This window comes from Pagrus pagrus (assembly GCF_965226575.1).
Source record: "Pagrus pagrus genome assembly, chromosome: 7".
Classification (NCBI taxonomy): Eukaryota; Metazoa; Chordata; class Actinopteri; order Spariformes; family Sparidae; genus Pagrus; species Pagrus pagrus.
Genome location: NC_140191.1, coordinates 13067577 through 13094627, shown reverse-complemented (window position 1 = coordinate 13094627; position 27051 = coordinate 13067577). Strand labels below are relative to the sequence as shown.

The 27051-nt window shown below is 43.7% G+C and overlaps 1 protein-coding gene across 4 annotated transcripts; it reads left to right on the top strand.

Annotated features, from left to right (window-relative positions):
* The first annotated feature begins 1794 nt into the window (after positions 1-1794).
* cacng8b (calcium channel, voltage-dependent, gamma subunit 8b) lies at positions 1795-26176 on the top strand. Of its 4 annotated transcripts, none has more exons than XM_084356266.1 (6): positions 1795-2351; positions 13769-14065; positions 14640-14864; positions 20620-20703; positions 23142-23282; positions 23567-26176. In XM_084356266.1, exons 3-6 carry the CDS (start codon positions 14642-14644, stop codon positions 24361-24363), a joined length of 1245 nt encoding a protein of 414 aa, XP_084212392.1. In that variant the 5' UTR covers positions 1795-2351; positions 13769-14065; positions 14640-14641; the 3' UTR covers positions 24364-26176. The 4 variants fall into 4 exon arrangements, with proteins under 4 accessions (XP_084212392.1, XP_084212391.1, XP_084212394.1 ...); XM_084356265.1 differs by having other exon boundaries at positions 14637-14864; XM_084356268.1 differs by lacking the exon at positions 1795-2351 and adding an exon at positions 3048-3155 and having other exon boundaries at positions 14637-14864.
* Positions 26177-27051: the final 875 nt, after the last annotated feature.

Below are 27051 nucleotides of genomic sequence, written 5' to 3'. Positions count from 1 at the left end.
AAGCCACCACAGCCTGAGGGCAACAATTGATCAGAGTGTTGTATATGTGTATGCGTTGCTGCGTGACTGCCTGTGCTGGCGTATGTGTTTGCATCTGTGTGAAGGTTAGTGATTGTTTATCATAACCAGCCTTAGTGATGAACTGCGTTAAATTTGTAAAATCACGCATAAATTAAACTCTTTAAAATCCGGTCTGTGTTACATAAATATCTTCAGGTGTTGGTTTGACAGAAGAGGCTGTTTTTAGTCAAGGTCAGAAAGAAAGTACAGTGAATGTGGGTGAACTGAGAAAACATTTGGAGCGACGAGGGGAAAAAAAACACACACAAACACTTCTCACAAAACTATGATTCCTGTCTTTTATGTGTTTTATTTTTGAATCCAGAACTAAATGGATTTTGATGCCAAAGCTGCAAATAGTAAATTCATAGTTGTGTGTGTGTGTGTGTGTGTGTGTGTGTGTGTGTGTGTGCTTGTGTGTGTGTGTGTGGGGGGAGGTGGAGTGAGAGGTGTTACATTAGACAGTCAAACATCAAACATCCACAGGTCAATAAAACGAAAAAGCGTGAGCACTCTGCTGTCTGACTTCCAGGAATGAATTTTGTGTGTGTGTGTGTGTAGGTGTGTGAGTGAGCATCCCTCCTGATGAATGAAGCCCGACTGCTGGTGTAAACAATCGAGATTAAATTGTGACTTGTGCTTGTTGTGCGGCCACTTTTTCCTGCAATAATGTGCTTTTCACTGTGTATGTGTGTGTGTGTGTGTGTGTGTGCGTGCATGTGCGTGCGTGCGTGTGTTCGCTGCTGTCTGTTCCCTTTGTTTTGTTTGTGTGTGTCTGTGTGTGTGCGTGCGTGGGGTTGAGTGGATCTCTCTTTTCACCATCACCATTACTGCATGAAAGACCTGTCACTCTGTATTAGCTCTCTCCGGCTCTCCCTCACCCCTTTCTGTGTGTGTGTGTGTGTGTGTGTGTGTGTGTGTGTGTGTGTGTGTGTGTGTGTTTGCATGCCTGTGTGACAGAGAGAGAGAGAGAGAGAGAGAGAGAGAGAGAGGGAGGGAAAGAGAGAGAGAGAAAGGGGTGAACTGGGCAGCAAGGCCATTTTAAAGCTATTGAAGGTCATTGTCCGCTCAGTTTTGTGCATCCAGCGACCAGCCGCTCGGCCATTGGCTCCATTTTTATAGATCCGTGTGACATAATTTAGTCTATATCACAACCAGCAGCCATCCCTCATCTCATTCAGTCATTGGACTAAATAATTATGGCAATGATGGTCAATTATCACAGTTATTACACAGCCTGTGCTGGGTTTCTGTCTATATGAACACATAAATATTGACCTGTAGATATTTGACTCTCTCTCTCTCTCTCTCTCTCTGCAGGGCTGCATTTCCCAGAACTACCAGCGCGGCCCTCATCATCATCATCATCATCATCACCACCACAGAGGAAAAGTGTCCCGCTGGCGCTCCATCGAGTCACTCGCAAAAAAAAAAAAAAAAAAATGTATATATCGACATCAGTAACACACTTATCTCTCTCTCTCTCTCACACACACACACACACACACACATATATATACATAACCTGGTCATGGCTAATAAGCTACTTACAAACGCACATCCCCGCGCGCAGCACACGCTCCAATAAGCACATCCAGACCAATTCCCTCAATATGAAAGAGAGGGAGGGAGGGAGGGAGGAAGAGGAGGGGGGATGAAGTCGGAGCTGTGGTAGATCTCATCTGGTGTCGATTCTGACATTATCCGTCGTCATTCCCATCATTGAGGAGTTTTTTTTTTTTGGTGGGATGCGACAAGTTGCTTGCGTCTGGCTCAGTGTGGGAGAAATAGAGGAGGATAGAGGAGCAGGCGGAGCAGGCGGAGCAGACAGGCAGGCAGGCAGGCGAGCAGGCAGGCGAGCAGGCAGGCGGGCAGGAGCGCTCGTCCAAACCGGAGGGGAGGGGGAGACGCATTCTCCCCGAGTACACACAAGCAGCGGCCACATCCTCTGTAGACAAATCCGTGTTCAGTGACGTGTTTTGTATTAGCCTTTTCTTTCTATGCATGCTCCCATCACTGGCTGATTTCATTTTTTTTTTTTAAATAACCAGGATTTAAGCCTCGCTCTTCTTCTTCATCATCTCCTCCTCCTCCTTCTTCTTCTTCATCATCAACTCTAATCATCCTCCTTTTTTCTGTCTATTTATTTATTTTGCGCCTCGGTCGACCCGTTATTCAGCCCATCCACCGTCCACCCCCCTGTCTTCCTCTTTTTTTTTTTCTCCCCCCTCCATCTCCTCCTCTCTGGGAGTGCGACGCGCTGCGATTCTCTGAAATCAGAAAGCCTGCAGGTAAGACCTCTCCGAGCCTTTCTTTCTCTAAAAAAGAAAAAAAGAAAAAAAGAAAACAGAAATCATTGTAATCACACTGTGTCACTGTTTGTTTCCAGATGGATCAGCGCTCATCCGGTGTCATTTACCCGCCACATTGATTTGTTTCACGTTGCCTGCAACTTAGCCCACTCCTGACAGTGCAGACCGCGGGATTTACACAAAATAATGACGATAATAATCCTCACACCTCTGCCTCCTTCTGCGATTAAATGCTTGAATGATCATTTTTCCCACCTATTTCCGCGGGCCTATAATTAGCGACTGCAACGTCTATTATGCAAATGAAAGCCTTATAATAGCCCGTTTGAAGCTCTCCCTGCGTCCGCACCGCAGGTGTTGGGACTAAAATATCTGTCGTATGTGCACGACTGATCGGCCGCTGATCCCACAATCGGGGGTGATTTCTGTGAATTAGCGTGTGATTTGTGTCCCAGTCCACTGAGTTTTCTCTCCACCGGCCGCTTGATGCTCGCTAGGCGTCCATTTTCCACCGTGCAGCCTATGCAGGCAGCGGGGTGATGTGTGTAGCTTACTCTATTAATGAATGCACCGCAGTCCGCATCACTATACTTGAGCTGTGCACGCTCTCGGTGAGCTCCTGCAGCTGGACTCCTCGCGGTGCAGGGCCAACGTCTTCACGCTGGACCCGGGCCACATCATGTTATCTGACGCCTCGTGAGATTCGTTTTCTTATGCACACTGTCTCAGTGGCCGACCTGTGCTCCGTGTGCTCCGTGTGCTCCTTCTGACACATCCCGAAAGGTAAAAGGGCACCAAACATCTGGCAGCCCATCAATCATTCATTTTTTTTTTTTTCTTCTTCATCACAGCTCGGATCACATCTGGGCTGAAAGGTGGAGGGGAGACGTCTTGAATTGGAGACGAGCGTGCACTGCAGCATTCAGGAGTTACCCTGCGCTGCCAGAGAGCAAGGTAGTGAGTTATACCTGTCTCTCCTGGGGCTGCAGCCCGTGACAGGTGCAACTGTGAGAGATGATCATCGTCTGATGTAGAATAACCAAGTGTGGTCACTTGCTGCTGATGACTTTGAAGCACAAGCTTTTCCCCTCTGAGCTGAGCTTTTGATTCAAGGTGCTGCGTCTCCTCAGGAGGAGGAAGTGTCCATCAGCACCTGCTCCTCTGATGCAGATCCAAAATGTTTTGCTCTCGCTTGATGTCGGCAGTTTCACGGGGACTTGCTTCTGAAGTTGAACTTCGTTTACATTTGGTTGTTTATGGGGTGTTAAACAGTGTTTTTTCGTTTATCTCGTTAGAATTAAAGGTGATTAGTGAGCAGATCGGCCTGTTTGTTGATGAGTGACCTGCCAGAGACGCATCCAACAACATGTTGAGTCCACGTGAGTCAGTTTGCAATGTAACTGCAGGATCATGGCTAGTTTATGTTTAAAGCTTACACATTGTTGCACCTTAAAGGATACGTTCACCCAAAAATGAAACTTCACTCATTACCTGCTCACCACATCGATGGGAAGGCAGGTGAAGTTTTCGTAGCCCGCAAAACATTTCTGGAGCTTCACAGCAAAACAGCGTCGCAGCATTCTCCTAAACAACTGTAGTAGACGGGGACGAGGAGAAACGACCTCAAAAGACACATAAAATGGCTCCGTACAGCTCGTCCGTCGTGATCCAAATCTCAGGACGCCCCGAGATCTGAAATTGATTGAGCCGAAACCTTCATTGTAGCTGCTAAGCTAAAAGCGTTAGCGCGGACACCGTCCTGCAGCTTCCGGAGACTTGGATTACACCATACAAGGAGCCATTTTATGTTTTTTCTCCAGTAGCTTCAGTTAGTACGAAACTTCACCGCACTTTCCATTCGGCGTGAGGGTGAGTAGATAACGACTGAATTTTCACTTATGGTGAACTTTCCCTTTAAAGGACACGGACAGCTGAGAAATGTGCAGCGTTGTGTCAAACCTGTGGCGAGAAAGCGCCTCGTCTTTGCATCATAAAGCTCAACTCTCCATCAGCGATCAGCGAATCTGTCAGCGAGGTGTGGCTGACCCCGCCGTCTGTTGGTCACGCCCACTCAGCCCCTCCGCCTCCCACGTGCCGAACGCCGTTTGCACTGTGTGTGTGATGTGTGCGTGGCCTTGATGGTCGTCTCTGTGGATATTGGATTACTTTCAAAACTCCTCAGCTGGCTCTGAGATCTGCTGTTTACGCTGTAAGGTGACTCATTGCAGTCAATACTGGTGCGTAGCCCACACAGGCAGGGGTTGTGTTTTTAATGCCGGCCAAATCATAATCGTCTAATACGCTGGCAGTCGAGAGCAATCGGAAAGAAAGTCTGTAACTTCTGAGCGTTTCTGCTCGTTTCGCTTCGCTGTTTCACTCTTGTTTCATGGCTGGTAGGCTGGTCAGGTCCATTCATCTGCCTCTCGCTCTGTGCTCCTCTCTCCGAGGAGAAGCAGTTCTGCAATGATCATCACATCTGTCATGTAGCTATTGTTCAGAGGATCAATGCCTTTGCTGCAATTTTGCTGATGGTCTCCAGCAAGGCTTCACAGTGTTCCCTCCTCTCTTCAGACGGGGCCTCGGGAGGAAACACACCATTCTGTGAGAGGAACAGGCACAGATGTCTTAATTTAAATATGATATCAAGGTCCCATAACTGGACTAATTATCAAGACACCATCATTCAGTCTCATAGCTGTGTAACTTCTGATCTGTGCTCCAACGACTCCTGCGTATTTATCGTCGGTGAAGTCAATCTGAACCTATAATCGCATCTAAAGGAGAGAAAATCAAACGCAGACTTCCTGTATTTGCTGATTCAGTACACAACGTTGCTTATAATCCCAGTGAGCGTAGCTTTTATCCAAAGCTTTTCTAATTGACTCCTGTCTCAATGGCTGTGACCCATGCATCAATTAACCTCCAGCTTTGGTGTTTTTAAGTGCTTTCGCTCAAGCAAGCGCAGCCGAGAGCGCGGTCTGTAAGAGCCGGTGATTGAACCATATCGTGTCAGTGATATATTGTAGGCGACCCGTCTGTGCAGAGGCACGCAGCGTAAACATACAGCAGACACAGCGTTAGCATGTCTGACAGGCGAGCGTGCTCAATGGACTGGAGGTACACAATATGGGACCTGTGACCTAACCTCTCATTACATCATCCATACAGTCTGTAGGTGTGTGTGAGTCTCAGTCGTGTCAAAAAAATGTAGTTCATCAGCCAAATAAATTAACTAGAATGGCTCTCAGTAGAGCGCATACCTCCGCCTAGGCCCAACAGTCCCCTTTAATTCAATCAAGCCAAATCCAGTATCAAATAGGTCATATTTAAATCTGCTACATCTGCATTTTTTATTTGTATCTGCATCAGATCACACTCACTCATAGATACCAGCCACCTAAATATAAGGAAACAAATTAATAATAGGAAAAATTTATAGAAATGTTGAAAAATTGAATCGTGGATTTGGAGAATCGTGACACCTCGAGTCGAAAGCCAGAGAAAAAGCTCTTAAGTGGACCTTGAGTTTAAGAAATAGTTGATCATTTTAGGAAATAAGCTTTCCTGCTGAGCTTTAGAGGAGAACACCAACACCACTCTCATGTTAGTATGCTAAATATCAAGCTAAAGCCTGGAGACGAGTAGCTTAGCCTAGCATAAAGACTGGAAACTAAGGAAAAGTCGAGTATAGTATCACATAGAACATATTTAAATCAGCTACATCTGAATTGTATTTATGTGGCTCAGCATCAAATCGGCACCAGCCACTTAAATACGGCTGATTTTTCTCGTCAAGATTAATGCATCACTCCTGGAAAAATGTATGAAAATGTCGAGATGCAATGGTGAAGAAAGATTCCTGAAAGATTCACGGAAATCTGTTCGATAGTTTTTGTGTAATACTGCTGACAAACCAACCAACAATCAGACTCAGGTGAAGACATGACCTGTTGGTGGACAGCATGAACGACTCACCTGTTAACTAAATGAGACCACGAGACGGTGTCACGTTTAAATCCTGCATCCAAAACCTGGTTTCAGTTATTGAAATCATAAGAGGGATTCTCTCAGTATTATTTTTCTCTCCAACCTCACCTACTTGCACACATACTCGCACGTGTCCGAGGAAAAACAAAAACACTAGCAGCAACTTGTGTGCTGCCACACACACACACACACACACACACACACACACACACACACACAGTGCAGGCGAGGAAACTCAAGCTGTTGTAAAGTATCCGTCTGCCATCTAGTGACTCTTATTTTTGTTGTTGTGTTCAACAATTTGTTCCCAATTGACTGGTGAAATATTGTCGTTAAGTTTAAAATAAATTATTTAAATTGGCCATATGGTCGTGGTATAGTCCCAAAACAACATGGTGGTTGCATCACACTTGATGCTGTGTAGCCTGTCTTTTTAAAGAGGAGTGTGAAAATGGAAAAGACAGTTGTCACGGCATAAAAACAATGATCTGTTGATCTTTACCAAAACAAACAAAAAAACATTGGTCTCGGTTTGACAGCAGCATCAAAAATCAAGAATCAAATCGTGACACTAAAATTGAAAACAAGCTTTCTTGCTGAGCTTTAGATGAGATCATCAACACCGTGTTAGTGTTGTGTGTTAGTATGCTAAACATTGAGCTAAATCCTGGAGACAATTAGCTTAGCCTAGCTTAAAGACTGCTTAAAGCATCGCCTGAAGGTAATAAAATCCATTTGCCTGGAACTGTACCGGTCAAAACACAAGAACTGAAATGTTAGAACCACAAATTGTCGTTTTTTAAAAGGAGCTGTACGCTGGGAATATTTTTTTGACGAGACAAGACTCCAGGAAGTCACCGCGTCCGGCCAAGAAATATGAAACTGGAGCCAGATGGCAGCTAGCTTAGCTTGGCGGGCTGAAACTGAGAGACTGAGAGTGACAGTGAAATTCTAATGTTTTCTCAACAAGCATGAGCCAAAATGTCAAAATATTCATATTATTCATTTATTAAATTCACAAAACAAATCATTTGTTTGTATTATTAATTTGTCAAGCAAAGCTGCTAAACATGTGTTGCTTCCAGCTTCTCAGTTACAGCTTCTGCTGTTGTTTCATTGTAAATTGAATATATGTAGGTTTTATTTTTTATTATTATTTAAGACCTCTTATATATGAAGGGATACTGTCTTTTTCTGAGTAGCTTTGATATCTACAAATATAACTTCTTTCCCCAGTTCATTTCTCTATCCTGTGCTGCACTTTCATGGCAGGATAATAAACTAATGAGACACTTCTTCCTGTATGAAAAAGCGTAAATTTAAGGGGCCTCCGTGGGTTAAATCTGCTTCCAGAGAGAGAGAGAGGGATTACTTTACTCAGTGAATCGTGTTGTCTTTATGCATGTGCATGGTTGCACGTGCGCATGTGTTTAAGCATATGTTCATGGGTTCATGAGCGTCAGGTCATCCAGAGACACTTTATTTTGGGAGCCTCTTAGACCAAGGTGTTACTGTCACTGCCTCCTCAGGCTGTTCTGCTCACACAGGCAGAGTCTTGGTCACATGCAGACTGAGGATCTTGGTGGACTCCTCACATGAGCTTAATGGCAATTCAGCTACGCTTTGAAGTGCCTTTTAAAGATGACCTATTTTATGATTTTACTGTCATCATTTTGACAGTTGTGAGGGGTTTGAGGCTGCATATGTGCTTCCATGCCAAGGGTTTGTTTGCGTGTTGCTCTTTTTTCTGTGCACCTGCGCGTGTGTGTGTGTGTGTGCCAGCTGTGTGATCTCAGAAATAAGCTCAGGTGTGTATTTTTTTTCTCACGATTAAGGAGAGAAATCATCTCGGCTCAGAGTGACTGCTCTCAGTATTTAGGCATGTTTTCTTGCTGTTCGCTGCTGCCATCAAGCACTCAGAATAGAATACGCTGCTTGTATTTTTAGAGCTGTCATCATAAGTAGGCCTAGTGCATTTTTTTTTCCTTCTTCTTCTGGTCAAGCAATCAGCATTAGCTTATGTCATTCTCACTAACTGCATTTCCTCTCCCGGACATGCAACAGTCCATGTGGAGCGACTCGCTGCATCCACACTGAAGATATTCCCACATGCCCACACAGGACCACTGCCTTTCACATGTGTGGAAAAACTTATTACAGATGTCATCATTTATTCAACAAGCAGTTTGGTAGTTGATTTATGCAATGAATAGCTAATGGAGCAGCTGCTACTGAATTCAAATCTCCCGTGTGATTTATGGCTGCATTATTGGAGCCACAGCTCACTGTATTTATTCATTACATTTTATACGAGGCGTTTTGTCATGCTGGGAATGAGTCACGCAGGTAGATCTGATTACATCTGAAGTTTTCTGACAAGTGAGGGCCTGGTCCCGTAATGGTCCCTGTGGCAGCTAGCTCCCAAAGCTAAGCTCTCGGCCTTTGTTGCTGCAGCACATCCTGCTGCGGCTAATTGGCCTCTGGCCGGCCCAGAGTCCCGAGTGTTGCAAACAAACTATTAAAGCACCACTGTAAAGGGGGGGAGGAAGCTCCGAACAGGGGAAAAGGAAACATTTACTTTAAAATTCACCCTAATGTAAAGCAAACAGTTATCACCACTCCTGCCAAATCTGTTGCCATTAGGGACCGTATGAAAATTATTGAGGGACTGAACCTTCTGTTGTTTGTGAAAAAAGAAAGGCCCACTGCACTGATTTAGCATCGCACTCATAACATTCAAATACAGTTATATTCAGAAATCGATGTAAAGTATTAATGCAGCAGAACCACAGATATCATCCTTCTTAAAGTCAGCACAGTTTCCAAATCGACCGTTACGTTTTCAAAAAAAATGCTTTCGAACTTGTTTAAAAGTTGTTGACACTCTCGGGTCAGGAGACCACCGCACATCAAATGCTGAACATTGGTTTGGATTGACGCCATGCTACCTTAAATGTTTGATGTGCAACCTGACGTACAGCTATTTAACTTCCCACATGCGTTGCATTTTGCCTTGACGTTGTCTTGCGACCACGCTTCTGAGCGTTTATGGCAGTCCGTCTCTCACACTGTGTTGACATGTTTGCGACGCATGCTCGTATCTAGACGTACTGACACGGTGTTATGTTGATGCCTGACGTAGACGGGTGCTGGCAGAGAGCCACATCCTCGGCGGTATGTAGCCTTTGTTTGCAACTAAAAAAGCAACACATTCATGAGCTGATCAGCAGAAGTAATATTACTCGATTCTTGACATCGTGGATTCAGTTCTACTGGAACCAAATAACTGGTGTTGTGCTTGTAGCGGCTAATGTAGCATCAAGCAGAGATGAGGAGCGGGCTCCAAAGGTCTGGTAACTTAAACTAGACACCCCCAGATTATTTAGTTTTTTGTATTCAGTCCCAGCCAATGCTGACTATATACTTACCAGCTGATAGCCTCTGTATTTTCAGCTGGGAGTTATTTGCGAGTGGCATGTTCGATACATTTTACAAGCTCTCTTAGCTTTTTGTGGGAAGAAAATAAACTTACAAAATGTCACGAAAACCCTCCTTACTAAGCCCCCCTCCAGTCAACATCTCTTCCTGTCAAACGGTCAAACAGAGAACGGGGGCGCGGTTGGTAGTCATACGTAGCTATTACCATCGCAACCAGACTGCCTTTCTGGCAAGATCAACATCACTGGCATGGATAACAGTAGCTAAAGCATTGATATTAGCCGGGATATGAATAGCACGAGTATGAGCTGTCACTCCAACAGAAGTTCTTCTTCCTTTTTCATGGTCAAGCTGTGACCTGTACTGTACATTTACTGCCACTGGACAACTTCTCTGCTAAACGTTCCTCTCTGCTCCGATCGCTAACACTAGCCATGCTGCATTTATAACCCCTATTGGAGGATGACGTTATTCCATATTAGCAACAGCTTGAATTTTGTGACTTTGAGCACAACGTTAAGTTACTTGTCGAGTGTCGAGGTAGGATCACTCAGCCCGCCATCTGAATCGTCGCTGCTTTAAGTCCTTAGTTTTGGTCAGTGCCGCTGTAAATCACCTCCATACTGTATCCCCTGTTTTGAAATTGACCTCTGGCAGTTCAGGAGGCTGTGCTCAGTCCCAGTCTGGTGTCACACGTAGTGACTCGCTAATGGTAATGTAATGTAAAAACGCTAGCTACAGCGATACAGAGGTATGCTGCCCCCTATGTTTTTGGAGCTACTTTCAAATTATGGCTCTTTGATGTAACCATGAACTATGTTGCAAAGGGAGGCAGAAATAATTAATAATAGTAATGAACAGTCCCTTTACAGTCTAACCCATTTAGTTAAACTCACACACTTTTGTTCATTTTTCTTGCCCTCTTGTTCGTTCACGCTCTCCTGCTCTCACTCCCCTCGTTCCCCTCTTTCTTAATTATTGGCGGAGAATAGAAATTACAGATAATTAAATGACAATTATGATCTCCTACACAGGGGAGTTTTTGCTGCGGGGAATAACTTAGTAGGTTATTGTTAAGGTCATTCATTAAATACTGGAGTCAAAGACCGCACACACACACACACGTACACACACATCTACGCACGCATTAGATACTGCGTTTTTTAGGCCTTGGAGATAGTGTAATCCCTTCTGGACATGTATTTTCCTCAGGGAAAGGCAGTATGTTGATAGGGTTGGAAGGTCATCGTACACACAGATACACACACACACACACACACACACAGTCACACACACACACACACACACACACACACACACACACACACACACACACTTACACACATTCACTTGTTTGCTTGCACATATGAACCCACAATGTATAAATAAACCACACAGTGGTGGTGTCATTTGACAGTTTACATAATAAGGAGCCTGAACGCAGAGATACGAAGCTAACTGTCTAACTGAGGGGAGCTGAGGGGAACATTACTGGGATTCAATAAGATTGGACTAGACCCATCCTCAGATGCACTGGAGAGGAAACGTGCACGCACACACATAAAACACACACACACGCACACACACACAACACAACACACCGTCTCCTTCCATCTCTCCTTCTGTCTCTGAGGCAGCTCTGTTTTGGGTCTCACAATGCAAACAGGATGTAACCTATTTTGATCACGGTGCCATATTGCATCATCAAATATTAACAGACTTGACTGCACTGCATTATGTCTGCTAAATAATGTTTGTTGAATAACGTGTGCTGCTTCATCGTATCCTCGCGTTTCTTTTTTTTTTTTTTGCCTTAATTCAGCAACAAAAGACACTGACGGAGGGTTTTACTCTGTGTCGTTCTCTCCTCAGTAACTGATGGCCTTGTTGTCTTTACTCGTGTGTGTGTTTGTGAGGCGCACGTGCATGTGTGTGTGTGTGTGTGTCTGGGGGCATCTGTGCCGTGGACACATAAATCTATTGATAGAGCATTAGCGCACTGGTCTGTGTGTCTGTCTGTCTGTGTGTCTGGTTTCAGACTAAACACTCCTGCTAGTGATTTGAAATATTCCCCCTCGTTTCTGCCTCTTTCTTTCCCATCTCTGTCCTCTCTCTGCTTCGCTCTCTCTGCCTCTTCCTCCCTCTATCTCTTGCCCCCCTCCTCCTCCTCCTCGCTCTATGCTGATCCAGACTTTGGAATTCAATGTTGCTATGGTAACAATGTCGGGTTGGTCCTCGCTGCCTCCCCCTCTTGCTCCTCTTATTCAGGCTAGATGCAGCACAACCCGCTCTGGAGTCATTCAGTCTTTTAGCCTGTAACGCTGTCACTTCTATAATTACTCCTGATCTGTTTTAACATCGGTGCAGAGCCGCGACATTTAAATACGGCATCCGTAGGAGGATTTAAATGTTATTTCGTTCATTGTAAGTGACGCTAAAATTAATCTGCAGGTGCTTTCGAGCATGAATCAGTAATTTAAAGGTAAAGTTCATCTAAAAATGGAAAAGTCAGTCATCGTCTAATCACCCTCGTGCCAACGGAAAGTCGGGTTGAAGTTTCGTAGTCAACTAAACATTTCTGCACGCAGCAGAACGAGGCTGCAGCCTTCTCCTCATCAGCTATAGAAGAAGATGGGGACTTGTTTTAAAATGTAGAAAACAGGAAACGGAAAATGCTGAATGCCCCAAGATCCCTAATTGATACGAAAAGACGAGGTTAAGGCTCGTGCAGCTGCTTCAGACAGCGTGAGAGTTAACGCTATTAGCTTAGCAGCTACAGCAAACATCTTTTCAAATCGATGTGCGGCTCACAGAGACTTGGATGAGTTGTATGGAGCAATTTTATATTTTCTTTCAGTTGTTTTTTTTACATTTTAAAATGTTACAACAGTCATCATCTACTTTAGTTGTTTAGGAGATGGCTGTAGCCTTGTTTTGCTGTGAAGCAACAGAAATGTTTTGTCAACTACGAAACTTGACCTGACTTTCATCTGCATTGGGGAAAGAAGAAAACACTGAATTTTCATTTTCGGGTGAACTTATCCTTTAAGTTGTTTTTCTACCAACAAGACAGAGCGATCATGCAAGCAGCTCTGTTACACTGTTGGTAGATACAGATGCACTTTGAGTTAAATGCTAGCATCAGCATGCTAACGTGCTCACAATTACAATGCTAACATTGTAATTTTAATTGTAAGTGACAATGTAATTGATAATGAGCCTGCTGCTTTAGATAAAACTCCACCAGTTTTGATTCCTCAATTGAACATCTTGAGGTTTTTGACTGCAGATTGGGTGAAACAAGACATTTTAATATCTTGGCCATCAAGGCAGTGGAAGGTGGCAGTATTCACTATTTCCCGCCCTTTTTGTCCCTAGTGGTCCAATGAGAACAGTTTCTTTTGCGTAGAGAAGACAAAACAAGCAAATGCAAAAACCCGACATGCAAACAAACAAGACTAACTGGGGCTGCAGCTCACAATTGCTTCAATCAATTAATCATTAGGTTGATAAAATGCCACAGTGTGGTGAAAAACGCCAGTTACAATTTCTTAAAGAGAGAAGCAATGTCTTTAAATTGCCTGTTTTTTTACACAAGGAAACAAAATGTTGGAAGAAGATCATGTTGGTATTTTTGCTTGAAAAATGACTCGGACAGTTAATCAATTATCAAGTAGTTGCCGTTTTGTCTACTGTCAACAGCTAATTGATTGATTGATTGATTGATTGATTGATTCAGCTCTAAAACTCAAGAAAAAACTAAATAATCATCAAAATGAATCGATAATGATACAATCATTAGTTACAAATGATTGTACTTTAAGTCATATACTATTTAAACTCTTTTCTTTTATTCCCGTTTGTTTTCATCTGTAAATTCATTGTCTAATAATCTAATCCTAACCCATAATAAATAAGGTAAAAAGTATAAAACTCCCCTTTGTTTTTCTTTATTTCATGTGCAAACGCAGCGACAGCACGGACCATGATGCAAGTTTTCTGCTAACAGAGGACGGACGGAGAGCGGGACGACCGTCCGAGCCACAACCTCCACCAGCAGCAGCAGCTGTCCACTGAGAAAGACAGACAGAAAGAGAGAGAGCGCAAGAGAAAGAGGCAACAGAGAGAGGACGAGTGTAAGAAGGAGCGAGGGGAGCGGGTGAAAACAGTCGATGGATGCTGTCCGGATTGAGGGGACAGCACGTTTCTCACTGACGAGGAAAAGAAAGATTTCAAAATTGAGTCGAAGGATAGAAACTCGCCGTCAGGTAAGAACTTTTTCAGAACTTTTTGACTTTTCTACACTTTGTGTCGGTGTCAGTGTTATCAGTGCGAAAGGGAAACTCATTACAGACCACCGCTAGATGTGTGTCGTGTGTTTGTTCGTGTGTGTGTTTGTGTATTCATCTCCAGCCCTGCTGATTCTGAGTTGGAGAACGGTGTCAGGGTCATGAATATGGAGCACAGAGAGATTGGGGAGGGTGTGATCTGTTGTGTTTCACATCAATTCCTTTCTTGTTAAGCAGAGTCAGCAGAGTCATCCAACTCTCCTCCAAGGACACATCACACAGCCACTTACGCACCTCCCACATCAGCCTCGTCCTCGCTCTTGTCTTCTCTCATTGCCTCCCCCTCCGCCCCTCACCTCTTCTTGCCCCTCATCATCTCACCTGAATGTTCGCCGTCTTCTTCAATAAACTGCACTTTGTGCGTGATTGTAAACACATCATTCTTTCTTGTTCTTGAATAATTGTTTGCTCGCCCTCCCGTTTGTACTCCTGATGTCCGTCCTGTTCCTCTTCTGCCTCCCTTCGTCGACCTCCTATCTTTTTTTCTCAGCAGGCATGGTGTGTGAGAAGGGGATCCAGATCCTCCTCACCACCGTGGGGGCATTCGCTGCCTTCGGCCTGATGACGGTGGCAATAGGGACGGACTACTGGCTGTACTCCCGTGCCCTCATCTGCAACAGCACAGCCAACGTCACCCAGGATGATCCCCATAACAAGGACAAGAAGGATCCTGGGGCGCTCACCCACTCTGGACTGTGGAGGATATGCTGCCTGGAAGGTAAAGGAGAAGTTTTTGGGAGGGATTTGGATCACTGGGAAAAGTTTGCTTTGGTCGAGGCTTTTCATTTTAGTGAGGAGGGTTCAGGGAAAGATGATATGTGGCAACACAGCTCAGGTTACTTTCTAGCCCTTTAGCATCTAATGTAGATCCAAATCTGATCGGATGAGATCTTCTCGCCTTCAGGATTTAAAATAAAAGCAGAGTCAACTGAAGACTGAAAGAGTACTTCAATAATTTGGGAAATGTGCTTATTTTCTCTAGATGAGGGTGAGAGAAGAACATTGTTACCATGAATATGAACATAAATCCAGCAGCCAGTTAGCTTAGCTTAGCATAAAGACTCATAACAGGAAGAAACAGCTAGCCTGGCTCTGTCCTGCTCGCACCTCTAAAGGTCCCGGTGGTCGGTTGTTGTGCATTGTCGGGACGGTCTGTGAGCATCCTTGGCGTTAGTTGTTGAAGGATCTTTTGCCGAAATAGAATTGGTGGCGGCTTGTTGGTGAGTGAAATCACTCTTGTTGGCCGCCGGCTGTAGTCTTTGCGGTGCGTTCAAGTGCAGGTTTCTGGCCGAGACGCTGAAAACGCAAGGCGACAGTCATACTAGTTATTTGATGTCAGTTTTTTGTGTCAAGGCCTTAAAGCTCACTTCTCATTATATCTTGTTTTAATCAGTACAAAAGCTGAAGTGTAAAAATGAAAAATGTGTGAACTCACAGGGGTAAAATCAACTGACATAACATTTGTGACATAGATTTGTGTTAAAATATTGATACAAGGCTATAACATGACAAAAGATGACAACACTACTGCCAAGCTTCACGGACGCAGAATGAAAAGGTCAAAAACTGCTGCAGGAGTTTTTGGGCTGCTATGCTAAGCTAACTGGCTGCTAGCTATAGCTTGATATTTACAGTATTAGACTAAAAGTGCTATCAATCCTCTTTTCTTACTGTCAAGAAAATGAATAAGCATGTTTCTCAAAACGTCAAAATATTTCTGCAAGTGTTCTTTCCCGTCTTAATTTCCCTGTCATGTAACAGGGAATGGGTCATATTTTCCTTTTCTTCCCTGCAGAATAATTCAGACCGAGCACACATTAATGTTTCGACTGTCGCAATCACAAATTCTTTTTGCCTCCGCTGTGATTTGACAGTTTAATACACACCAAAGGCTCTGAACACTGGAGGTAGTGATGAATCCAACTTAACTTATCAGCTGCAACTGAACTGAACTCATTAACATCGTCTCTCTCGGCTGTGTGGAAGCTTTTATTGTCTGTCAGTCACCATGTGTTTTTTTATTACTATGGTTCGGCAGTGTCAGACTTTCGACTGATTGTAGGACTCTTCTGCATCGCTGTGATCATTATTAGCATCAGCATATACACGTTTCATTTGTATTTGTTAGACCGTGCTGTAGTGACAAAAAAACAATTTTGCATAATTGCAGTATAATTACACGACACTGAAGCGTATCCCTCACTCAAAATAATCCATTAATCATTGCGTTTGACTCAGTAATTTAATTCGAGGGATGAAACAAAAGGCCCTCGGTCACCCTGACGCACGACGACTTCTCACTCCAAGTGGTTGAAGCTACAGAATCTGGCAGTGGCCATCTCTCGATCATCGGTTCGTCACTGCAACACAAGCTGCTAATCCATTATACATTACACTGCCTGGCTGACACTCAACAGGAAAGGCTGCGATGGAGTTAACAGTGAAGCAGCTACAGCCAAAGGGGTGGTGTGAGTTAGCGATCTGTGCCTTTGCTCACATACAGACTTCTGTCTCCAGGAAAACCTCTTGGCTCTCCTTATAAAGCATCCCCGGCCCATCCTGGGCTTGGTCATTGTACAAAGCTAATTTGTCCTCATCTCTAAGCTTCCTGATAGCAAAGCAGCCAATTAGAGATAAGCTCCAGCCCTTGCAGCACTGCTGCAGTGCACCCCCACCCACTCCCTCCATTGCCTCACTCTTTCAGTTTCTCCACTTGCTATCCCTCCGTCTCACTCCCCCAAACATTGCATTGAATCTTTCACTGGTTTCTCCTCTTCTTCACATCCTCGTAGCTTCCTCTCCTTCAGTCCTTTCCTCTCACATTGCGGTGCAGTAAAGCTGACAGTGTCTTGGCATGGCTTAGAGGTCAAGTATCCTTGATGTCTGTGGAGTATTCAGCCAAGATAGATGCTCTGTAGCCGTGCAGTGATGCAGTGAGGTGTAGCTGGAGCCGAAATGCAGGACATGCTAGCTCTAAAAGATTTATGCCCGTGGGTGGGTGGCACATTATGCTGTGGATAGAGATGTGTCCTGTCCTCCTCTCAAGCTCGTCTGCAGGTTTACTGAAGGTGAGGATGTACTGAATTACCTGTCAAGTAGTCAAGAAGTTACCAACCTTTTACCTTCATCAACACAAGGTAGCATGTTATCAATATGTCCACTAAACTGATATATATAAGTGGATATTGCTGTGACACATTTTCATGCAACTGATCTCTTAATGTTGATGTTCGTTTGAGAAGTTCACCCATTTATCTGTCGCTTTTAGCTTCTTTTCAATTAGTTTTAGCCGCTTATTCAACTAGTTTCCAACTGTTTGAATTGTTTTAAGGGACTCTCCATCGCCGAATCAAAAATACACATTTTCCCTCCAGATTGTTTCGGTGTGAGTTGCCCAGTTTTGGAGATATCAGCCGCAGAGATGTCTGCCTTCGCTTGAAAATAAAGGAACCAGATGGCACTTAGCTTGTGGTGCTCAAAGCTCCCAAAAAAATACATTTGAAAAACTCAACAGCAACGTTTCTTTCCAGAAATCATGAGCATTTACTCAAGATAATCAACAGACCTTGTTGTGAGCAGTTTCATGTAGGAACTATTTTCTATGTGCCAAACTACACCTGTGCAGAATAAGCATGTATCTGCTCATGCACCGGTTAATTAGCTAGCCTTGTATCCATGAGCAGATGCACGCTTCCTTCTGCGTGGTGACACTTTTGGCGGGTGTAGTTCAGTAGACAGAAATAATGACACAAAAGTCCAATGATGATCTTGAGTAGTCGAGCCAACAGTTCCATTATATTTTAGAAAAGGCGGACATCTCTACAGTCGATATCTCCAGAGCTCAGCAACTTAGCACCACATGTAAGATTTGTTGATTTGGAGGTGAACTTTCCCTTTAACTGTTGCTTTTAAAGGTGCAATATGTAAGAATTGGCCGCATATTAAATTCCTACTCCAAACCGAGTGGAGGCAGCATATCACCGGAGTAGCCATGTTAGCCGTGTAGTTAATGTGGTTGGACTGGGAGGGGAATGTTTATTTTTTACACCGCTAGCTCGGTAGCTTCAGACTCTGAGGGGCCGGGGCTAGCTGGTTAGCATTTGTAACAACACATGGACATCATGACATCAAAACTCGTATCTCTTCGCATTCTGTTGATGATTTTAGTTGTGTTGTTTTGAACTGAAATTCGTACATATTTAACTATTTACTTCTGTGCTCGCTTGCTAGCCATTTTTCACACTCTCAACCTCAAGCTGTGGTGTTCATGATTTGAAGCAGGCCTATTCAATTACTATTTTCGAAGGGCCAGATTTGAAGTCAAAGAGCAGGGTAGGAAAAAAATACCTCTGCTTAACAGCTTTGGCTAAAATGTTTTGATAAAATAAGAGTATTTTTGTGCTTAGAAGCAGACAAACGGCCAGAATGAGGTTGATAAAGGGCCCAGCGGCCGCTAGTTGAGTAGGTCTGATTTAAAGCTTACTGTGGCCTGTTTGTTTAGTTATTTATTTGTTTATTTATTTATTAGTTGAGCCTCTCAAAACCATTCACACACCCCCTGGCAACTGCAGAAGTACCCCCTCACTGATACGGCAAATGAAGTTGTGACGATAACGCAGAAAAAGCCAGATACTACGGGCACCAAGTACATCCGTGTGTCCTGTAATGAGACGCTGGTCGAGCTGCTGATGTTTTAGCAGTAAGTCATTCAGCGATCAGTCCTCCAGCGAACATGTGATTTCAGAAACTGGAGGGGAACACTTACACTAACGTCTAAAAGCTCTGACAGTGTGAGCGCCACCTGAAACAGTCTGTTGAGTCTGTGTCTGAGGATGATAACAGCACTGATCCGTGTGGCTCAACTGACGTCCCGTCCCTTTGTACCTCCATCTGTTTCTTTTCAGACCAACCTGTGGAAATAAAAGAGCTGTGAGAAAAGAGACCAGCTCACCCCACATCTGTCCATGTCTCCCTCCGTCTGTGTCTCTTCATTCCATCACCTCCATCCATCTCTCTCACAATCCACCCATCAGCAACAGTGGTGTGCTGTCATCATCGTGCGTGCATCCCTCCGTTCGTCTGTCTGTCTACATGCAGGACCCCGGCGGGTAGTTATCTGTCTGCCCGTGTGTCTGCATACTTGTATGTATTTTTCGTGTGTGTGTGTGTGTGTGTGTGTGTGTGTGTGTGTGTGTGTGTGCACTAGTGTTAATTTTGTTAATGGAAATTATGACTAAATACAACTAAAAAACTCAACTATGACTCATTTTCCGTGACTAAGACGAGACGATGCCGACAAGGAACAGACGTCTTCAAACATTAACTGTGACTATATCAACATGCAGTTTTGTTGACGAAGAAGACGAGGCCGCCGAGCTCAAAAGATAAAAACTCCGCCAAAATCTCAAACAAAAAAAAAAAAGAGAAGATGAAACGTTAGAGAGGCTTTTTTCTTTCAGCGCAGCGGTTCTGTTTCCTGTGCTGCGTGCATCACATCAGGACGATACCATCAGCACAAAATGAGCAGAATCAGGACTCGGAGTCTTGTTTCCATTGTTCAAAACGCTAGTTTGTCACGTTCTTTGGTCAAATTGTTTTATTGTCTGTACAGCTCATATTGTCGTATATTAGTGTGAGAGAGAGCGTTGGGCCTTAGTACTGGTTCACAATGAATATGCAAATCAGAACATGGTCCATCGATACCATCGGACCACGAAATGAGGCACTTTCTGCAAAGCTGCATCCTTAAAGGGGCGCCATTTAAAAATTTGTATTCATTCAAATGTATTAATCTTTTTTTAGTGGCCACACGTGAGCGGATTGTAACGTGACGTGAAAAATGAGACTTTCTCGGCCGCCTTTACAAGCTTGTGAACGAAGTCGTTTAAAGCTGCTGGACTGTGGATTTCACTGTGAAGGACTCGGGTTGGACTTCCCGATGTGACTTCATGCACGTTCTCAGGTTCCTCGCCTCGGCCCCCGCTAACGGAGAGCAACAGTAGCTAGCTCCGCAGAGCCCCTTTAAGCACAGTTTTTGGATGAGGCTAGACTAGACACAACACACGCCATATCATTTTATAACGATATTCAAAACCAAGACGATATAAAGTCTCATATCACGATATATTAATGACATATCGCCCAACGAATAGGTTGACTAAACATGATAAAAACTAACAAGGGCATAACAACTAGCCGTCAAAATGAACACTAGTGTGTACTGTATGTGTGTGATGTTACTAACTTGCATTTAACCTCTGTGGTGTTCTTATCAGTATGTTGAGGTCTGACATCCGGCACATATGCTCGAATACAAAAGAGAGATTTTCTTACAAATGTATGACTGTGCTCGAGTGTCAGTCAGTTTGTCTCTCAGGAGGATATTTGCTGCTCTCTTTTTCTTACAGCGTCAGTTATGAGCTGCTGTCTTTTGTTGTGTCTGGTCACCCCCCGTTTCTTCTCTCATCTCCCAGGAGTAAAGAGAGGAGTGTGTTCTCAGATCAACCACTTCCCAGAGGATGCAGACTTTGACCATGACGGGGCAGAGTACGTCCTACGTAAGTCAATAACAACATTACTAGGCATGGGTGATGAATGACAGAGGAGCCTGGTTATGAATAAGAGAAAGAAAGTGTAAAATTACCCCCCGTGACTTTTTGAGCTCTGTGTTTTTGTTGCTCGTCCTCAGAAGATTCTCTCTGCGAGAAATGAACATGTGACAGCGTGTGCAGAAAATCAGGGAAGATGGGGCGCCCTAGTTCGTACCCAGTGCCCTGCAGTGATATCTCTCCGCTCTGTGATATGCTACATGTGTGCCTGTGCATACATAAAGAAAAGCTTGTGTTCTGTTTACAATGTTGCAGAGGCATTTTGCTGGCATTTAGGTGGCATTTTCTCTCCCGTGGCCTAGTTGTCCTAGATGAGAGAGGAGTGCTAATGTGTGTGTGCTTGTGTGTGTGTGTGTGTGTGTGTGTGTGTGTGTGTGTGTGCATGGTTGGCAGACCTGCTGAAAGCACCGAAGGCCACATGGGAAGTTTGATTCGATTGTGTGTCTAGAGCTGAGTAATTAATTATCTCACTCTCAAGTCTTATGTTCATATTTATAACGGAGCAGCTTTCACATCTTTATTTTCTTTGTCGACGTTATTCTGCGTCCTTGCATTGTTCAAACCTGGGTTCAGTCATTCAGTAGCTGTCTATACTGACTCGGAGTAAACCACCAGTTTTCTTGAAGTTGTAACCTTTAAGATTTCATTCTTGGTTGATTTGGTGACGCCTGTGGTGAACGAGCACATTTTAATGCTTAAGTTGACAGTCGTTGAGCCACACAATGAAAACACATTCTGGGTTCACGCTGTGCACGGCAGTGGCACTTTTCACACAACGGCAGAGCACAGCGAAATGAGCTTTTGCCAAAAAAGACGGTATATTTTGATTCTCATGAGTTCTTCAAAATAAAAGTAGGGCGATTATTTTTTATGTGTTGTGAATCACGATTTCATTTCATTTCATTTTCACAAAAAAAAAAAAATATGTGAAAATGTCGATGTGATTTTTTTAGATAGAGCATGGATACCTGACCAGAACCCAACAGAAATTAAGAATTCACATCCGGGTTTGGGTTCGGTGACATCAGTGTTTTCAAGTTCTCTGCCTGGACGTAATTTCTTTTCTGTATGAGTTTGTGCGTATAGATAGATGATATTAGTGTTGTACCAGCTGTACTGTCTCGCTCTCTCCTCTCTGACAGCAAGTTGTGAGACGAACTATTGCAGTATCTGTATACTGTAGGCTCGCCTCCTCACATACAGTTATCTTAAATCCTGTTGTGCTAATCACACAGTAATCAAGCCTTGTCATATTTATCTTCCAATAAAAATAAAAAATGTTACGCCCTCAAAGTTGTGTTTGATAAAACATAGCATCGATTATCCATATTTTTCATTTTGTTATATCAAAGTTAGAAATGTTAGTATCGTGACAGCACTAATAGATATATAATATATGTGGGCGTATATTATTATTTTTAAATTTAACATCTATGTGCCTAGAACAATGCCTTTTCATGGTCATCTGCACTGAACATGTCTGTAATCAGGGCAAAGCTGTAACCATAGTAACAACTGCGTGACAGGGTAACATACACTCACTTCTTCAGTTTACATTAACTGCTGCCCAGAATAAACCTTATTAACTTTTGGATACAGGGATAAATGCACAAGGCGTAACATCGCATGGCGTTGAGTGATGTTGCACTCGGCCATATTGCAATTTCAATAACATTTCGATTAATTGCGCAGCGGTAATGTTTGACCATGTTTTACCAGCTGAATCCTTCAATGTGAAAACTTCTGTTTGTATATGGCTCAGTTCTGACTGCAGGACAGTGAGACTAGTATCAATGAGAACATTCGAAACAGTAACACTAGATTACATGCATACATCATTTCCTGTGAATCCCTCAGGTTTAGGTAGTTAATTAGAGTTAGAGAAGTAATTACAGAATGTAAATACATTGAAAGGCTGTTGCTAAAGAGACAAAAAACATTAATAGTATCAAAGACGGGGCTTGATATTATACAAATCTTAAGGATCGTAACTTTAAGACAATTTCAGTTTCTGTTCTTTATCGGCATGTCAACTCAGCTGATAGGAACGCTCCCCAGTGCAGCTCTTAAAAACAGACGAGAACATAAACACAAGTCGATAAAATATAGGAACTAAAAGCGACGATGCAGTTATTCATTCATACGTACATAATATGCAAAGTCATAAAGTGCAGAGTGTTGCTGTATTCGTATCAGGCGATAGTTGCTTTGTTCTGCTATCTTCCTACTTTTAAAGTGCGTGTTGGCCAACGCCTGCTCTGCTGCTAAAAGTGCTTTTGTGTCTGAAGATACTGTCTCAGAAGTCCGGCGTCATTTCACACATTCAGTATTTATACTCCTCGTTTTCTCGTTTTTTGCCGCTGACTGTTATTCTCTCCTCTGCTCAGGGGTAGTCAGGGCTTCCAACATCTTCCCGATCCTCAGTGCCATCCTGCTGCTGATGGGAGGGGTTTGCATCGCTGCTAGTCGTTTCTATAAGAGCAAAAGGAACATCATCCTGGGGGCGGGGATCCTCTTTGTGGCTGCAGGTAACCCGAGATTATTGTATGTGCATGTGTGTGTGTGAGAGACAGTCTGGAGAATATTACTTGCTCTAACAGTTTTGATGCTTTGTTTGGGAGTGTGCAGCTGTGTGTAGACTCCTCTGTCAGCTTAATAGAAGTCTTTATATCCAACCTTCGTCTTGTCAGTTGTCTTTATTGGGAATGTCACAAATCATCATGTCAAACAAATGTGTTTATTAGTACTGTGAGTTGCTCTGTCTGGGTTTATTTAGCTCTTTTGTAAATACCGTACTTCTGTGCTCTCTCAGGTCTGAGTAACATCATTGGCGTGATCGTGTACATCTCGGCTGCACTGGGGGACATCTCTCCTAAGAAGGACGAGGATAAGAAGTGGCAGTACTCCTACGGTTGGTCCTTTTACTTCGGAGGCCTGTCCTTCATCATGGCCGAGATGGTGGGGGTGCTGGCTGTCAACATCTACATCGAGAAGAACAAGGAGCTGCGCTGCCGCTCGCGCACCGACATCTTCAAGAGCACCACGCACGCCATGCTCCGCCTGCCCAGCTACCGCTTCCGCCGCCGCTCCCGCTCCTCGTCGCGCTCCACCGACCCCTCGCGCTCCCGAGACCCCTCACCTGTAGGAGGTGGGGGCAAGAACTTCGGCCTGCCCCCCTCTGCGCTGCTCTCCCAGGGCCCCATCTCGGTGTCCACTTTACCGAACCCCCACTCTCGCTCCCACACGGCCCTGGCTGGAGGCGACATCTCCCTCTACACGTTGTCCCGTGACCCCAAACTGGGGGGTTTGCCGCCCATGTATGGAACGGTGGACAGGGCCACGCTTTACCAGCTCCACAACTGCTTCCCAAAGGATGGAGGGGGAGGTGGAGGGGTGATGATGAGCGGCACACTTCCCTCGCTTAAGTCACACAACCCTTCCAATTCTTCCAACTCCAACGCGCCGATGCCCAACTCGGTGGGCTCCGGCCCTCCACCCTTCACCTCGTCCACAGTAGACAGGGAGCGAGGGATGGGGACTCTGGACAGGCTGAAGGGAGACAGGGAGAGCAACTCTAACACCCTGAATAGGAAGACAACGCCTGTGTAGGGAGGAGGGGAGGCGAGAGGGAAGGGAGGGGAGGATAGGTAGTGATAAAGGAGGGAAGATAGAGAAGAGCTCTGTGTTTGTTTGGCTCAATAGAAAGACAGACAGGTGAAATGTTAAATCTCTCCCTCCATGTTCACTGTTATTTAGTCTACTCAATCTCACTGAGAGCAAAAAGAAGAAGAGTAATAACAGAGCGATAATAACAACAACAATGAACTTTCACAATAAAACTATTTTGATATTTTAATGTGCTAGAAATGATTTATTTTGTTAATGATCAAACGCAATTAACCTTGGGCTATTATGAAAAATGTTTCACATATTTTTTTGTGCAATATTACTGCTAATTTAACCAGATCATCATTAATGTAAAATTGTTGTTGTGATTATTCTTAGCGTTATTACAGGCTAGCCGCGTTTGCAGAACACTATCGTTTTTGGAATGAAGAGTTTTGATTTCAATGTTGTTTTCACTCTAATTTTAGATCTCGATGACTTTTACTGTGAATTTCTTCCATGCAGAGCCGCTGGGACTGTCAGTGAGCTGTGCGTAATTGTGTCAAAGTGTCAAGCATGAGTGTGCACAATATGTGGAAGAGTGAGGGCCTGTATTATTTTTGTAACCCCCATATTATATAATTTTCATTTATAACATGAAGTCAGATTTGAATACTGTAAATTGTCTTCCAATATTGATACTGAAAGAAATGCAACAATAATGTGAGTGACTGCGACAACCGTCCAACTTCATTGTTATTATGAGTCTGAGTTTTCTATGGGCCTCTGTTAGTCTTATTTCCATTCTAATCAGTGTTAACAGTAGTACTTGTAGCTAATAGTCGTGTTGAAGATGTTTGTTCTTGGGCATTAACAGAAACCTCTGACCGGAGGAAGCAGAAAAAAGAAGACATAGAATAAATACATTTGTACAGATTCAGGTAAAGGTTACTTACCTGAGCAGAAAAACAAAAAACCTAATCATTTTTTTCTATGAAGAGTCCCAAAGTGAGACATGCAACTCATCATTTTCAGTGGCAAAAAAATACAATATGTATATGTGGGTTGAGAGGGTTTAAAAAACACTACGGAGAAAAATCTTTTGAGAAGATACGTGTACATTGTAATTACGCATACATCTCTTTGTAAAGTCTATAGATATGTTTTTTCGGGACCACTGTTCAAACTGAGTATGCATTTTGGGCAGGTTTGGCTGAAGTGTTTTCTTCCCTGGACTCTTGTTGGGTAGTTTCATCCGCTGAATTCGTCCCCGTCCCCCCCGCTCCCACATTTGGTCACAGGATCAGCGTCCCCTTATTTTATCACGCCAGTAACAGTTTCACCACAGAGACGACATCTTAACCTCCCCAAAGATTCTTTCACTGTGCTTCCCCCGTGACCGGCCGACTCGGGATCCTGAACTCTGACCTGTTTATGTTGATGAGAATGTAAACACATGTAAAAACCCAACAGCCCGCCCGCCCCGCCCATCCCACCCTCTCTATTAAAACTGTCCCGAGTGACTGCAGATGCGGGTCGAGACCATGGACACACCGCTACGTGATAAAATGAAGAAACTAAAAACAAAACAACCAGACGCTTCCAGATTCTCTACGTTTTTTCATTTCTTTGATTTCATTTCAGAAAAAGAATAATGTGATAAAAACTGCACACAGATAGCATTTATGTGGGCAATATGAATAGTATGTAGTTGAGAATAGATATATCTAGACAAATGATTATGGTTTATCTAAATGTGTGATAAACTTAAACACTGTATTGCACGAAGTTTATAAAAAAAACAATAACAAACATATTCACAGACTGCTGTCTTTTGTTTCTTTTTTGCCGAGGAGAGCGGCGTCTCTTCTGAAACACGAAGTGAGCATGCATCTGTGTTTGAGTATCTCTGAAAAGGAAATTTTTTTAAACTGTGGGGTTTTAAACCTGGGCCCGATATTGACATGTTTGGTCTGTAAATGATTCATAATTACAGATTATAGATCGCCTTAGCCGGCAGCTGCAATGTAATCCTTTGGGGCAACTATGACTGTCGAGTCTCGCTCAGGAAGTCTCCTTCTGAAATCTCGTGAAAGGTTAGTTGTTGCAGGGAGACGACGGTGGACATGTGAGTCAGATCGGAGTTTGGAGTTTACCTCGAGGACCTGCCAGCGAGAATTTATCTTCAAAGTCACTGGAATCGTGACACTTCGAATAACAACCTCAGCCTGTCAGGAGCAAAACCAGCACTTTTAGTGGACGTAACTTTGACGGTTGGAGTTGCCCCAAAGGATTACATTGCAGCCATGTTGCAGCCGCCAGCTGAGGCGATCTACAGGACCGATTCCAACATTTTTGGTAAGTTTGAATCATTTACACACCAAAATATATAAATATAGGGCCCAGGTTTAAAAATACAGGAGTTCCCCTTTCAGAACAGTGTGTAAGTATTCAGATCTTTTACTTTAAGCAGCTATAATCTATGTTTTTCTATATATATCTAATGACAACGTGAGAAGGTGGCACTCATAAAAATGAACATTATCACTTGAATCTTCTGCTCCCTTCAGCTTATTGTTTAGCTGTCCGGCCCACTCATGGCGACGCTGTCAGCCTCAGCAGGTGCCTGTCTTCAGTGAAGAAGCTCTGAAAAACCAACTGTACTCTATCTGCTCAGCACCAAACTGCAGA